This window comes from Enoplosus armatus, chromosome 10 (assembly GCF_043641665.1).
Source record: "Enoplosus armatus isolate fEnoArm2 chromosome 10, fEnoArm2.hap1, whole genome shotgun sequence".
NCBI lineage: Eukaryota > Metazoa > Chordata > Actinopteri > Centrarchiformes > Enoplosidae > Enoplosus > Enoplosus armatus.
Window position 1 is genome coordinate 20,202,712 of NC_092189.1, and position 16,397 is coordinate 20,219,108.

Here is a 16,397-nt window from a genome sequence, read left to right on the forward strand (position 1 = left end):
TTATTTTCTTGAAAAGGCTTAAGGCGATTGAGGAGATGCATCAGTCCTCTGACCCCAGCAACGACTCACATGAGGACAAGTGTTTTTATAGATCATCTGCAGGGTTGACACAGACTGCCTCTTAACACACTTAAATCAGCAGAGCATCTGATGAGCAGCGTTGGTCGGGTCAGATACTCCCCCCACCCCTCCCTCTCTGTTTCTGACCCCCACCCCTCTCTGCACGCTGCACCTGTCCTGCAGCTTCTGCTCGTGCGTCAGATGATGGCAGCTGAGTCTTCAGAGCTTCCTCTGTGCCGGACTGCCTTCAGACCGAGTCAACCTGGCAAAGCGACTACAGGTCCTCCTCCTGCAGTGTCTCATCTGCACGGTCCACGCGTTTATCACGCAACAACCGCACGCCAACAAACTTTCTGTCTTATTTCTACTCTCAGGTTCCCAATTTGGACAAGCAGCCGAGATCATCACTGCTCTCGTACTTCAACCACCCGCGCGATTTTTTATTTTCCAAAAAAAAACATCAAACTTCCAAGAGGCACCATGCAAGTTTATGTGGCTGTGATATTCGCTTATGGAGTGTCGGGTAAGTTCAGCAACTGTATTTACAGGATTTACGGAGTCGTTGAGGCTCAACCTTTTGAAGGCTTTCGCGCACAATCTGTCAATCAAACCTGCTCTGAATGCACAAAATATACAAGATGACCGGTTGTCGAGGAAGTAGCCTTGAGGTTATCCAAGTCACTGCATCTGAAATCTGCACCGATAACTAAGAGACAGAACACGGTTTATTGGAGGATGACTTCACGATTGAGGGACATTTAAGCGGTTTTTTTGTCGAAGGGGATGCGACTGTATCCGCAGGAGATCTGTAAAGAATGGTTCTGCTGTATATTCATTGATTTTAAAACACCACGGAGCTGTATTAACCATTTGAAGGCAATATGCCACCCATTGTCTAGTAACCGCCTGAATATTGTTTGATTATCTGGACGTGGAAGAGGTTGTAATCGGTGGGAGGAAGCCTACGTGAGAGAAATCCTCTGTTACTCTGTGAACACCAGATTCAAACAGACTGAATTCCTGTTTCACTCTAACGTGTGGCATCGCAGGGCTGAAGATCTTAGTGCTTTTATCCCCTGTAGTTTACATTCAGTTGATTTCTTGCCTTCTTGAAGCTTTTATAAGAACTGTTGCATTGCATGAGTAGTGCAGTGCTGCATCCATCACTGCTGTATGGTGTTCCAGACCCTGAACTGGTTTCCATCTACACAGGCTACATGCGTCCGGTGCTGGAGTATGCAGTCCCTGTCTGGCACAGTTCCTTGACTGTAGACCAGACTAAGGCTGGAAAGTACGCAGAAGCGGGCTAGTAAAACCATACCCACTCTCGGACTGTGTACTTTAACAGAGACACACTCAACTGTGTCTTGACTTCGCCAGAAAGCTGCTTAAGTCCAACTTCAGTGACTGGAGCTCACACGTCCTCAGACAAGGAACCCAATTAAACTGACCATCCCAAGATACCGAACTGAGGGATATAGGAAATCACCAATCCCGTATACTTGCAGACTGAGAGATTTTCGTTTTTTAGTTTAGATAATTGCAGTTTTAAACTTGGTCAATTTTAAATGTTGTGGTCTATTGAGCATTGACGTCTTACTGTAACAGTAAAATAATTCCGTGTTTTTAATGACAAATGTCTTTTAGAACCTGTGATAATGCTGAAAGGTCAATAAACTAAACTAAACTAAATGTAACAGTAAACTTGTGTGTTATCAGTCACTGTCCACTAATTCAGTGAGCATCCTGTATTTAGAGCAAGTGCAGGGCCACCGGTCCTTGTGAACCCTGGAGGCCTGAAGGTATTTACACACTGAATTCAAACTGCCAATGTTGTTTTGACTAAAAAGACAACAGTTGTTTGTTGGGATGGAATGCCTTACCGAGACCCTGTCAGGTCAAAATGTTGCTTTTAGTCCACGAGCATAGGAGCTTTTGCTTCGCTAGAACCATGCATCCAAGGTCTGTGGAGAAAATCAACAATTCAGAATCATAACTGGTGTAAACCAACACTTCAGAAGCTCACAGAGTAATGCCCTGGAGGTCTCTTGGACCCTGATTCACAGTCAGTCTTTGTTGAGCCGCCGTTGAGCGTCTGTGGCTAACCGTCGCCCGTGGTTTCTGCGATGCGCCTGACACTGCTGGCTCTAGCCGGTCCTTATCAGCTTCTGTTTGGCTGACTCAGCATTGAATCAGTGGCAGAGGCAGTCAATGAGAGAGAGCTATCGGAGTGGCTGTTAAGCCTAGCAAATCATTGTTTCCGCCCATTTAGTATGCTTTCTTTTGTATTTTCCTTCTCTCTCTACAAGCAAAAGACCAGGGGCTGACAGACTAAGCACACTTGACAGTTTGAGCTTTTTATCAGACATATTCGTATTTTATATTCCAAGAAAGACAGATAGCCATGAAAATGTTGAATATTTATGACCAATCTTCTGTGCGATGAAGGTTGAGAAAGCTTTCCCACGAGGACAAGTGTAGTAGAATAGTTTGTTTTGTTTGCCTTTTCATTATGTTTTCTGGATTATGAGTAGTAGCTATTTTCTCTTGCACACAGGGTTCAGGGTGACAGCGACGTTCAGTAATATAGTAAACAAGCCCAGTTAGACCTCCGAGCTAATGCGTGCTAATCAGAAATGTACAATATTATTCTTTGCAGACACTAGATATCAAACAAAAGAGAAACTATATTGTATTAAGTTGTTGTGACCTGTGAATTCACCACTTCTGAGCAGAACCGGGCCGCTGCCTCCATCTCACTCGGACTCACCCAGTTTTAGAAAACAGACATCTTAAAACATCCTCCCATCTGGCTTGGTGACAGAATTGCCACGGAGTGATTCATTAGCACGGCTTCTGTCAGGCATGGATTTCACAGTTAAGTGGCAGCACTAAACTGTAACCTCACCATTGTAAATATGACGCATGTCTAAAGCAAAGCCAAGCCAATAATGGAAGACGATCCCTTCTGCTTTAATTTAACACCATATTACCTGGAATGAGAATTGTGTGCTACACATATTAACAAATAGTCTGAGCTTAAAAGCAAAATAAAAGCATCCTATCAGAATAGACTTAGATGAATTATTTTACGGGTAAATTGTGAGTTTTGTGACAAATTATAAAAGGTGTAGCACATTTCATTTATCTATCTGTAGTTACTTTCTGCTTCTGTGTGTGATTTTCTGAACAGTGGAGGTAAAATACTAACATTTAGCTTTGGTTTATAAATGACCAAAGTCTTAAACCTTGAGTGATGTGCAAAAAAACAAAACAAAACAAAAAAATAACTTCTAAAATTTGTGTTTTGTGACCTCAAGTTCTTACCGAAAATGGGAACGGAAAATTCAGTTTGTTGTGAAGCAGGTAAAATATTTTTTCAGGCATCGAAACTAGTAGCTGTAAATTGTTGTTCCTCTTCCCGTTCAAAGGTTTTGAATCACCTTGTTGTTTTTCTTCGAATTTTTATTATTTTTATTTGGGTCCTCTGCAGTCTAGACGTCAGACAGAATAGGTTTAAACTGCGATTTTTTTTAGTTCATAGTATGTTCAACTGATATTCTGTGATCAAATTCCAATAGCGCTAACTCTACACTAACCCTCTATTTCTATTTAGAAGTGTTAAGAATAGCTTTGCTAAAGCAACCCAGCTGTTAATTCCATCTTGTTATAGGTATTATTGTACATTTGACACTGAAACAGTAACCTGAACACAGATTTTGATCCTACGCTTCCAGTTTATTTCACCCATGACTGGTGATTTATTCTATTGAACTGTTGCTCAGAGGTATCTTTCAGTTTCTTTCTGGTTGAACCATTGCATAGCGTATTTTCTTTTGCAAACCCGTCATAAAAACTAACATCTATTTGTAAAGAGGACTTTCTACAACCTAAAAGCATGAAAGACCCTCCAAAAATATAGAGCAGTCCTCTCAGCCATCTGACTGTACCGGATCAAGCTTTTGAGGCAGGCGATTCCGAACTTTAGAACGGAGGTGTATATTATTGAAGTACTTTTATCGCTTTGCTTTACAAATTACTAAAGGAAGGAAAGAAATTTCCACAAACATCCCATGTCAAGCTAGGTCCACTCCAGTTTTTAAATGTGGGTGGAGACAGTAGTAGTCACAGTTTTCACTTCTGCTGCCCGTCAAAGAGGACTGGCAGTCATGTTCTTCATGAAAAATATAAATGTAGCCACAGTGACTGACGCTGATCAGAATCAGAATCAGAATCAGAAACTGTTTATTGCCAAGTAACATACATTACAAGGAATTTGCTGTGGTCTGAAGGTGCTATTGTTTTGATAACAAATAAGTAGAATATAAAAGCTAAAATAAGAATAAGAATAAAAATAAAAATAAAAAAAAAATAAGATAAGATAAATAACAACAGTGCAGTGACCAGAATAAAGTAAAGTGTCCAGATGCTTTGAGATTTGTAAATGTGAATTAGGGACTCAGATCGACTGCTTGTACTTTTGTTTTTGCAAACAAACAGTATTGATCCCAACTGATAATAAGTAAACTAAAAGTTTTGTCTGAAATCTTAAGCCAACACTTCCACTGCTGTCCTTGGACACCTGGGTGGATAAAAAAACAGAAAGTAGTTTCTTCACTTTGGGATCTATTGTGCTTCGAAGCATGTCTGATCATACTGAGTGTTAATTATGTAGTACCCCAACAGCACTTTTCATTAGCTGTCTCCTTGGACATAGGTTAAAATTACCTGAGGTGATTACTCTGTGCTGTTCACCAGATGGTAACATGATGAATCAATTTAAATTACTGTGGGCCAACATGTCATGTGGCTGCACTACATTATGGATTACTACAGCTGCTGGGGATGTCTCTTCTTCTTTTATCATGGCTTATGTAAAATAGTGGGTCAAGTAAATAGTTATTGTTCATTCGTTTATATTTATTTTGCACACGTTAAAAATGATTAAACCAGCAAACACTTTTACTTTACATTTGAATCTGGTGTTTTACTACAGACAGATTTATACCTTCTAATTAGAGACTGATACTGATACTGGTGAAATAATATGATGTTATTTATTCAAATTACCAATGTAATGTTATTAACTCGAAAAATATGTCATTAATCAGCTCTGTGTGTACCGAAGCATCCCAAGCTCTTTGTGACTGCTTCTTGATACCACTTCTTTATGTTTGAAAGCCAAATGCATGTATGATATAGTATTTATTCATATTGAACATATCAAAGCTATGGTTACAAAATAGTTTACAGAGATGCAGTCTACATTTTAAAAACTAGGGATGACAGGATAGACAGTTATCTTTAGTTCCTAATTAAGGAGAAAAGTGAGAGGTCTTGCTGGGACATATTGACCTGATAAATCAATGATTTAACATGAAACCTGGCTGTCAAGTGCCTCGTAGATGATGTGCAGAATCATAAATTCTCTTTTCTCTTCTTCATTGGGTGCCAGTGCCGGGTTGCCAAAATAGGTCTAATGTGTAATCTGCAGCTGGCTTGTCTTTGGCCTGTCTGCTCTATTTTGAACCAGAGGCATGATAAGGAAGGCCCACTATGGCACATGAATAAGGAATTTCAATAATCAAGGCAGGATGAGATGAATGAATGAATCATTTTATCTCCCAGCTTGCATGGCATACAGTATGTTTGTTTTTACATTTACCACATTTGTCAGTCTGTACTATTTGTTCTTTGTCTCTATATAAATTACACTCTGAAGTATAAACAGTAGCCATACAAGACTGTTGATTGAGGAAACACAGCAACTCGACCTGGATTGCACAAAGAACAGCTCCTTGACACACTGATCGAGCCCAGTGACATGGGTTTGGACAAATGCATAGAAAAGCTTCCTTGATGAGTTGCACATCTCCACAAGGGCTCTCAATATGTCTCTGATAAAGACGAGTGGCACACATTTTACATTTCATGATGATAGTCTTGGTTTTTCTGCTTTGTTTATAGCACTCAATATCACAGAGGAGAAGGCGTCGTGCCCCCTTGGATATTTCCCCTGCGGCAACCTGACAGTGTGTCTCCCTCAGCTCCTGCACTGCAACGGCATCGATGACTGCGGAAATCAAGCGGATGAGGAGAACTGTGGTGAGTCATTACGCGAACAGATGTTGACCATGTGCAGCGATGTGCCATCTCTGTGGGGATAATAGTTGACATGTACACTGACAATCAAAGTTTCTAAAGGGACTAATTTTAAAGAGTAACTTTACACAAAATCCATCAGATTTTTAGAGTAAGTAAATTACCGTATATGTACAGTCACTGTATTATACTACCATTTGATTCTGGTCTCTGTCTATAGTGGTCATTGCAATGGTGGTTATTCGCCCTTTTCCAGAATAAATTAATTAATGCCAACCTATTGACCAACAAAAGAAGGTGATGTTTCCTTGTACTTTACGCCCCCGAAGTACAAGGCAATTAGCTTACTACTACTACTAGTAGTACTTTAGTGATGAGCTCTGTCCATTGCCTCTGCAGAATCCTTGCTAAGCTCCTGGCCTTCTGTGAAGGTGGTAGACTCATGGAGCGTGAAGTCACTGTCACTGCTTTCAAAGTTGGCCAACAGTAAGATGCATCAGGTTGCACTAGTGAGAACCAGGGATGAGGATGAATGAGGACCAGGGAGGGAGGGATCAAATGGAGTCGAGCAAAACAAAAAGGGACGAGCAGACAATCGAATAGGGACTGATGATATACTAGGGGGTGTTGGAAAGTCAGGGAGTGAGACTCAGCGTGCCGCCTTGTCTCAGTGAGGCTTTGTAGCTTCATCAAGGCATTAACATGACTGAAACATGTCCTATGAGGGGGGCCAATTTTTTTAAATTTGTGAAGCAGGTGTATTCAAGCTAAAAGGGGGTGTGAAGTTGCTGTTTAAGTTAAATTTAGTACCATAAAATGTATATACCCCCATCAAGGCCACATGATGTACAGATACATATATAAAAAAATATATATATTTGATAAACTACTAATGATAAGCAAAAAAAACTACTAAAGATTTTGAATGTGCTGATTTGCTTTTGGTGTACCTCAGAGTTCTGCACAGGTACAGTTTTGCAAACCTGTAAATGTCCTTCACACTAAAGCTTAGTACCGGACACTACCCAGCCTGTACCTAAAATTAAATAGGCTCAGAGCCAGTTTCTGACGTAGGCAGTAAAGAAAAAAAACATCATGCATCAGGGTACTGTAAGGGGAAATTAACAAATAATACGATCACAGTGATATTTGGAGATTGCGTGATCCATGTTTTCAATGGATTATGTTCACTTTGACAGAGTTATTGCTAACATGATAAAATACAATTTAAATCCAAATAATCCTAAATATTATAGGAAACACTTAAAAATGATAACCTTTTTAATGCTGAAGCCTCCTCACCTCTGCTGAGCCGCAGCCCCAGTTTGTGAAAACAGGATTAAGCAGGAGTGATTTTACTGGATTTATCTTGAGGAGACAATCATCAGTCATGACTCCTGTGCAGAAACAGGTGCAGCTTATAAAACAGCTGTCAAATTATAATAAATGACAGTTACGAATTCCTCTGACTTCCGTTCATTCCCCAGGCTCGATTTAGTCATACCCGCAGGAAGGATTGTGAGCTGTTGTCAGCTTTGTGTCCAGTAAGTGCTGTTGGTTTATGTCGTCAGTAAAGTTAAAACCATTTCACTGCCTTTTATATTAACAGAAAAAAAATGTTCCTATCTCCAGATATATTTAGCAGTATGCCATCACAAATATAAGTACATTGCTGGCTAACAGTGATAGATCACAGAAACACTTACTCAGTAGTCAACGGTCCTTTGAGTTATTAGATACAGTTGCAGTTAAAGCTGTAGTGGCGCTCTCATGCAGAGAGGGGAAAAAAGCTAACACTTAACGTAGTTCTTTCATCATCCATTGATGTAACTACTACTGTGGCATAAACCTTATCTGTGTAACGCTCTCCGAGTTAAACTCCTTACTATCTTGCGAAAAAAGCCACCCAGCGACAGAATTGCTCAAAACAAGCCAGCAACTCTTTTTTGGGGGAAAAATAATGCAACTTAAGTGTTTTGATTTACTCTCATCAGCATCATTGCTTGTTTTGTTGTTTTTTCAGGAGAAAAAAATCTCTAAAAACACACTGTACACCACCTGTCCGGCACCAAATGGCAGACGAAGCTAGACTAGTGGAGCATTTAGCAGCCAAAGAGCCAGATATTTTCCTCGGGGGTCGGTGGGGAACAAAACAGAGCTAAAAGGAGAGTGAATATTGGACTTCAGTGGGACACAAACACAACTTCAAATGAATGCTAATGTTGCTTCATATCTACTCTATGGGTGAAAAAGCTACTGTTTGGTAACACATTCACCATATTAACTTACAAATGGATAAAATGTCAATGTTGTGTTGCCCCCGAGTGACCAAAAACAAGCAGTTACTGCAGGTCACTTTTCAGTCACACTTTCATAAAACACTCCTAACCTTTAAAAGAGATTTGACATATCCAGAAACGACAACCCAAAATGCTAATCATACTGTTGGTATAGGTAGTTCCTTTTTTGTTTGAGAACGAGCTGTTCTGGTTGCCCCCTCACAGCATGCACTCTGCATGAAAATTTGAATAATGCTTTTGTTTTCGTTTTATTCATTTCATTACTCACTTTTAGTTATTGGAGATTAACAATTGTAGATTTACCAACAAAGTAAACTTTTAAATATTTTCTGAAAAGAGGCTTTGCACATTGGCTTCTAACTCCAGACCTTTTGGATATTACTCTTGTCAGGAGGAACACGTTGCTCACCTTTTAACATGGTTTAGGTGGAGGCTTCCAATAAGCCCACTTGGTTTTCTGCCTCTCCCTGCACTGTATATTACTTCTTATCTTTGTCAGTTTTATGTATTTTTTTAAACTAAAATAAACCTTAGAGTTTGAGGGTCACTGATAAAATGCTCTTGGGGCAGTTAGACTGACAACCCCTTTTCAAGCATCCCTGAGCAACAAAGCCGCTGATTCCCTTGGAGTGTGTTGAGGTTAAATGCATCTCTCTGTCTCTTTAGGAGGGATAGAGCGAAATACCTAATTTCTTAAATTCTCAAAGCCGCAGGACCAAACCAGACGTAGAATAAGTCATTTAATTGTTTTTTGCGCCATCTTTTAGGTAGACAGATCCATCAAGCTACATTTCGGAGTCTGATCGAGCCAGCAGATTTTTGAAACAGGGAGCACATTATTCTGTCATTATGAGCTTTTCACAGAGGAGTTTAATGGTTTCTTGAGTTCATAATTTTGGAGGTGTTTCAAAGATTTAATCAGTGCAAATTTCTCAAACAGCCTCTCTCAGTCATAAACTCCTGCTGAAAATAGCCACCTGCCTGCAGGGTGTGAGAAGCACAAAATGTTTGTCCCACTGTGATCAACGGCATGCATGTGGTGAGTTTAGACGGAAGAAGGACAAGTGCCATACCATTTTGTTACCTCTCCAGTATTCAATCTGACATGCCATCTTGCCAGCTGTTTTCAGGGAGGAGGATTTGATCCAGCTGGTCACTTGCAGTCAACACTATGTGTTGATGCACAGTTAGCATAGCAAGTTTACAGAGAACAGCAGTCAAACAGCATTCGAGAGCCGAAGTCCTGCTGTTCCACCAGCTTGTGTTACTCATTGTACATTGCTATATGTCAGTGAGGTTTTCTTTTAGGGCTTCAACTAATGATTATAAATCTACAAAATGTCTGAAAATTCCTGTCACAATTGCCTAAAGCCCAAAATGATGTGTTCAAATAGCGTTTTTGTCTGACCACATATCCAAAAGCCCAATATATTCACTTTACTATAAAATAAGAGAAGCTGGAAGCAGCAAATGTTTGGTACCTTTGCTTGAAAAATTACTTAAATGATTAATTAAAGTAATTCCCACGGTGCAGCAACCTGCTATATGGCTTATATAGTTTGTCAAACTGGTGGCATGTAACTCGTCCCATGACCTTTATCCCAGTTTAGACAAATGGAGTGAACCACACGATGTATTGTAGAGTACAGTAATGCTCCTTGGATGGATATTTAGTAATTTGCTTGATTGAAAATGTCAGTGTGATTTTTGTATTCTTACCTCTGGAACAGACCTGGAAATTCTAGCTTCACTACAGTCTGGAACCAGGTTAGAAATGACACAAGAGACAGAAATGTTGGTTTGGTGAATCCTCTTGTTGCTGTAATCAGAGCCTCACGTTCAGACAGCCTTCAGTGTGCAATGTTTACGCTTAAAGTGAGATATTCTCCCCAGGTAAATATACAAGAGGCCGTCACATAAACAGAATTAATTTACAGTGTAATACAATTCAATACAGTAGCCTACAGTAGTAGTTTGTGGAACTTGTACACAATACATTGTTATTTAGAAGGTAATGTTAGATCAGCGGTGGCTGTATTTCCCTGTACCAAGGATGTCAACATGTTTGCAAAGCATGCTAAACTTGAAGTGTATATAGCTATAGGAGGCTGTAGGATCTTTAAATTTAAAACGCGATACTTTGCCTCCCAATGTGATTGCTTTATCAGCCAGAAAGTTGACAGAAAGATACTGGATCAGCATCGCCAATTAGGCTGACAACATACTGAGTCAGATGTTATCACTGCTGATGACAGAGCAGCAATCTTGGCTCACTACATACAACTTCACCAAACTGAAAAAGCTGAAATGAACAAAAGTAGTGACTCTTAATTCACATCAAAAGTAGTGACTCTTATCTGCATCAAATCTTAATAGCTTTTATTAAAGTAACTCATCTAATGGTGAGGAGCACATTTTAAGGCATACCATTATTAACGGCTGCTTTTTTGACTCCTCCTGTATTCACTCCACTGTTTGGCAGGCCTCCAACTGATAAATAACTGAAAGCCAAGTGACCTGGAAGTTTGTGCAGAAGCAAGAAGAGACAGAGACAAATTGTAAAGAAAAAAGGCTATATTATTTGTAGGTTTGGGCACCATAAACAGATGTGTTGCAGGAAGTGTTTAACAACTTTATCCCTTTATTATGTAACATCAGTGAAAAAATAAATGAAGCAGATTCTCATCAGCAGTATATCACTTGAAGGGAAGGGGGTGTGTGTGAGTGGTGAGTGTGTGTTCATGCATGTGTTTGAAGGGATGTAGGTGGTGATAATTTCCTAGCTTTGATGAAGAGTATAACAGAGAAAAAAGGAGATGAGAAAGGGAAAAAACCTCTAAGTGGTTTAAGTAATTCAGAGGGATCAGCAAATAAAACTTAGAAAACATCCAAGTCATCAGTGCGGCTTGATTATTACAATTTCTCTGTACAAGAGACACAGCACTTCCTTCCCCTCTTGTTTACTTACTCTTTACTAAGTTATTAATAGTAGCTGCTGTCCTAATAAAGTGGAAAGATTTATGGCACACAACAAACAAGCAGATCATACTAAAAAAAACCTTTTTATTGTAGCAAAGTCCAGCTGAAAACTGTTGACGTTGTCAATGTGCCTTGCGTTACCCATTTTGCTGTATGATGTATTGTGTATTTCTCGTGTAAAAAGCCATTAAACAACAGGAAAGCTCCTGTCTGGCAGACATGATGGAGCTTCATAACAGAATAACTTTAATCCTTATAAAAGTGTAGGAAACAACCCTCCTCTGTGACTATATGTGAGCTTCCACTAACCAAAATCCATTCCCAAAAGCATTCATTCAGAGTAACCTGCGGCAATGACACAGAATTTCACGTCTTGCTCAAAGATACACTGTTAGTGCGAATAGCTGCTGCTCCAGCTGGCTGTGGAAAATAACTTCAAGAGGAGAAAAAAACATCGGCAGGTCTGACCTCATTGTGATAAATTCTTAGAAATCATAGTAATTATTTGGTTTTATCCCCTGAACTTTGCGATGATATAACAGTAATGAGGGCCCAAGACTTTGGGAAAAACACTTTTTTCATCTTGTCAGATGACTGTAATACTTGTAAAGTCAGAATTGAAGCTAATCCTGAAATCCCTCGGGGGTCAACTGGTACCAAAATACATTTGTATGCAAATCCGTTTGCACAGATTGCTAAAAGCGGACAGATTAACAAACCAAGCAAAGGGTTTATCCATGCAACAATCAGTTGCAAGATGTGTATACGGAGACAGTTGCAATATGAACTTATGACCTTCAAAATAAACGGGAGAGGAGAGGAGAGTGATAAACTACAGGCCAGGGGTTGTAGTTTGATATGTTAACAGTTGACTCCATGGATGTGGTTCATGTCCACCTCAGGATGAATTGAAAAACTTAAGTGATCCTCTGACTTTTCATCGAGTGCCACCATCAGGTCAAAATATGCATTTGTCCAGTGCTTTGGTTTATGAACAAACACCTGCAAAACTAATTGCCATCTACTTCCCACCAGCCTAAGCTGTACATTTTGTTTAAGCTCAAGAACTAAAATAAAATGGTGAACATAATAAACATATCTGCTAAACATCAGCATGTTAGCATTGTAATTGCACGCTTAAGTTAGCATAGTATAGTATAGGCTTGCAGAGTCCCCTTCTCGCTCTGTAGGTTACTTAAATTTATTTAAACTTGTTTTTGTGGAACAGAGTTTCCATAAAAGAAGATTTCCTTGATTTGTTTATATAAACCTGTCTTAACCATCACAGGAGGCTTTCTCCTGAGTTCAGCCTTTTGGGTAGGAATAATGAATAGCAAGAAACATAAGTCAAAATGTTATGCAAAAAAAACATACATACATGGCTGCCAGGCACAGCAAACTGCAGAATACTGCAACCGTCCATCACTGTCATTTCTCACAGAACACTTCCCGTCCTGCACATCCTCCCCACCATGTGTGGGACCGTAATATGTGACTGACTTTGACTTACTCTTCCTCTCTGCCCCCCTGACCGCCAAGCCTGACAACCAGTGCGCAGTGACAACTGATTGTTCGGCTTCCCATCAGTGTGGCTTTCACAGCACTGACGTATGTGAGAGCCGCGCTGACAGAAATTATCATGGTGCCGAACAGCTCCAGACTCACACACTTTTTGCCGCTCCTACCAGATAATGTTTTACATAAGATGCAAAACTTCATTCCAAATGATCATGTTTGTGTGGTGTATTGGGTGAAGGGGTACCATAATTTAAAGGGCAACAGCTGCTCAGTCACTGTGATGTTGAAATCTGGTTGGTTGGAGGAAATTACTTGCAGGATTTTTCCACAATGTTTTATCCCATTCTACGAACATCAGTGCAGAGTTTTGTTTGATTGATGTGCAGGCCTAGGACTTTTATTATTTACAGAGAAAGGATTAATAATTTGTCTGAGCCTCTTTCTTTCTATCATCATGCAGAAAAACATTTCCCATTCCTCATCTTTGAAACTCACAAATCAGCGGTTATTCCTGCACGTTCCTGCTTTCATGCTCCAACTGTTGCTTCCCATTTGTTGGTGGGTTTCACCAAAACTATTTATGTGGACTATTTACAACATTTTGCTTTGGTTGTCTTCCTGTGCAGCCCTTTACAGTAGGCAGCAGTTGCCATTGTTGCCAGTTTTAGAATATGTACATCACAGCAGTGTAAGCTCGTTTGTGTTAAAGCTTTCCCCAAATAGCATACATCAAGAAAGTGATTGGGAAAATGTGATTTGAAAAATTCAGACCTTCTAAAAGTATCACAATTGGACCAATTTCCTACACAAGTGGATGTAACACAGTGTTTTCTCTAATGAGGTGAGCATAAGTATCACTGTTTTAATGAAGACAGAAAAATAGACAGCTGGACCTGAATCTGTCGAGCAGCTCAGAGTAGGAAATCGAACAAAGGACTAAAAGCTTCTTAACCCAGAAAATTAATGCTGCCCCTTTAGGATTTAGGTGAGTCCGATTTTTTGAGTTTTGGGTTAGGGTTAGGGTTAGAGTATCACTTCACTATACCATCAGCTGATCCTTGACCCACTCTATAGGGTTCATTGCAATGGTATTTCAGAGAAACTCAAGTAATGCTGCCCAGTAGACGAAAAAGAAAATCTATGATGTTGCCTGGTAGACCAGAAGAAATTGTGTGTATATGGAAATATACACACAATACGTTCCTGTGAAAACACTGAATGTAAACATAACTGTTTACAAAAAAACTCCACAGGGCACCTTTGATTCGCCCTTTAATTATGATGAATGTTAAAAGTGTAGTTTATCAATTCAATTAATTTCAAAAAGGCTTTATTGGCATGAATATACTGTCCAAATATTTGGATAGTACACAATAACAGTAATATGAACATTAACATTAACATTAAGATTGATATATTATAGTATATTCTATGCATGTATTTGTGTGTGTGTGTGTGTGTGTGTGTGTGTGTGCTGATGAATGGTTTAGGTTTAGGGAGGGATGAAGGTGATGAAGGGGTACAGTAGCCATGTTGAAGTTAACAGTCATTTTATGGATTGTATGCAGGAACAGAGTAATTCACTCAGTAACCATCTCTCCAATCACATTTCAACAGATCTGTGTGTGTGTGTGTGTGTGTGTGTCATTCACTGCCCCTCAGGTTGTGGCATGTTGATACATATTGAGCAGAAAGATATGCCCTGTGTCCTGGAGTTGCCATGATCTTGTGTGTCTTCCTTTTTTGATTGCCAGTTTGTGGTCACTGAGCCTGTACTTAATCAGGATCTGACTCTGCTCTCTATCTCTGACAGAGAGAGAGATATTCTGCCAATTCATAATCTGATTCTAGGTATTTTGGAAAGCAGAATTGTTGTGAGACTGGTCAGAGTGTGTCTGAGAGGAGACAGTTAGTCCCAGCACCAACAAAGGCGACATGGGAGACTCTTTTCTGGGCTGAGCTCTTGGGTTTGGAGGGCTTTGGAATGGAGGGTGACTAGAGGGCTGGATTTAAAGTGATTAAAACATTTGAGTGCTATCTTTTGAGTGTTAATCATCACTGGGTATCTGCCTAATTCTGCTCTACTTGCATTTGCCAGTGTTTTTCTGTAAAAAAAAATAGTTTGCAACTAATTTTCTGTTGATTGAATAATTGAATAATCGATTCATCGATTAATCGAGTAATCGTTGCAGCTGTAGTTGGATGTTTGTACCAATAGGTGTAGCTATGATGACTGAGTGGACCCCATATTTCACTACCATGCAGTGCAATGGGCTGGATGACACTTTCAAGTATTTTAAGCCAGATTTTAATTGGAAATGGAAATGTTCTCTTGATTACATTCAGATAATGTATTTATCCCTCTCCACACTGTAAACTCAACTGCATGTCAGTTAATTCAGCCTGATGTGAAGCTACGCTCCATGTATCAAAAATACTGCACTGAATACAACAACAATATGGCTCTGTAATAGTTTTTGGACATGAAGCATAAGCTATATCGGGTCAATACTTGTTAGTTTCTTATAGGGTACTTGTTATTAACATCAGAGTTTGGTGTAAGACATAAAACATGTGAATGTGAATCCAGTAGGTTCATCAGTTCTCAAAAATATATCTTTAGCATGTACCTGTGTCTAAGTAGGTTGTCCTACACCCACAAGCAAAGCTATTTTCTGCATTTCATTCCACTCTCCTGCATGAAATTACCTAGAGGAGGCATTCTTTGAGTTGATTAAGACTTCAGCAAAATAAGCTTTGCATTTTCCTACAATGAGCTGATGCAAGTGGCACAAACTGTGTATGAGTCATTTGTTCCTGGTGTGATGAAGTTGTGCACTGAACACACAGACCCTGACCCATCCTTTCAGCTTGGCCTTATTGTTATGTAAGGTTTTTGTGGAAACTGTTATTTATGAGTGACAACTACTGTGCTTCTGTTACTACTTCCACAACGCTCCCACTACTTTTAAGTATAAGCTTGTTAACTGGTCTTGTTAGATCATTTATATTACCTAATTTTGATGAATGTGTTTTATTTCCAAAGACCTTTGTTTCTTTCTAAATTATTCTTCTGTATGTGATTAATGTTAGCTGTGGGTTTGTGTGGTTTATAATGAGATATCTGTTTCTGCAAGAAATATTGCAGAAGCCATAGTAAACAGCCATGCAAGCCACAAATTGCTTTAGAAAAAGTTGTTACTTTTTTAGAAAACATTAATTAATCATACAAACATTGAATGACAGCAACATGGCAGCCCTGTGGGTTAACATGACATTTAGATTTAATGTGCTCAGAATTTTTTTACTGCATGATCTCATGGCTCTGTAAAAAAAATTGATAAGGTCACTACTGATATCACAAACTTAGGACGGATATTTTTTTTCACATTTTCACTAAACAATGCCGTTTGAAGCTACGGTTGACAACATACATAC

General features: G+C 39.4%; 1 protein-coding gene across 1 annotated transcript in view; it reads left to right on the forward strand.

Annotated features, from left to right (window-relative positions):
* The first annotated feature begins 540 nt into the window (after positions 1-540).
* rxfp1 (relaxin family peptide receptor 1) overlaps positions 541-16,397 on the forward strand; it is a 50,845-nt gene continuing 34,988 nt past the window's right edge. The window contains exons 1-2 of the mRNA XM_070913231.1: positions 541-583; positions 6,028-6,165. Of these exons, the coding sequence (XP_070769332.1) occupies positions 541-583; positions 6,028-6,165 (181 nt within the window). The remainder of the gene's footprint in view (positions 584-6,027; positions 6,166-16,397) is intronic.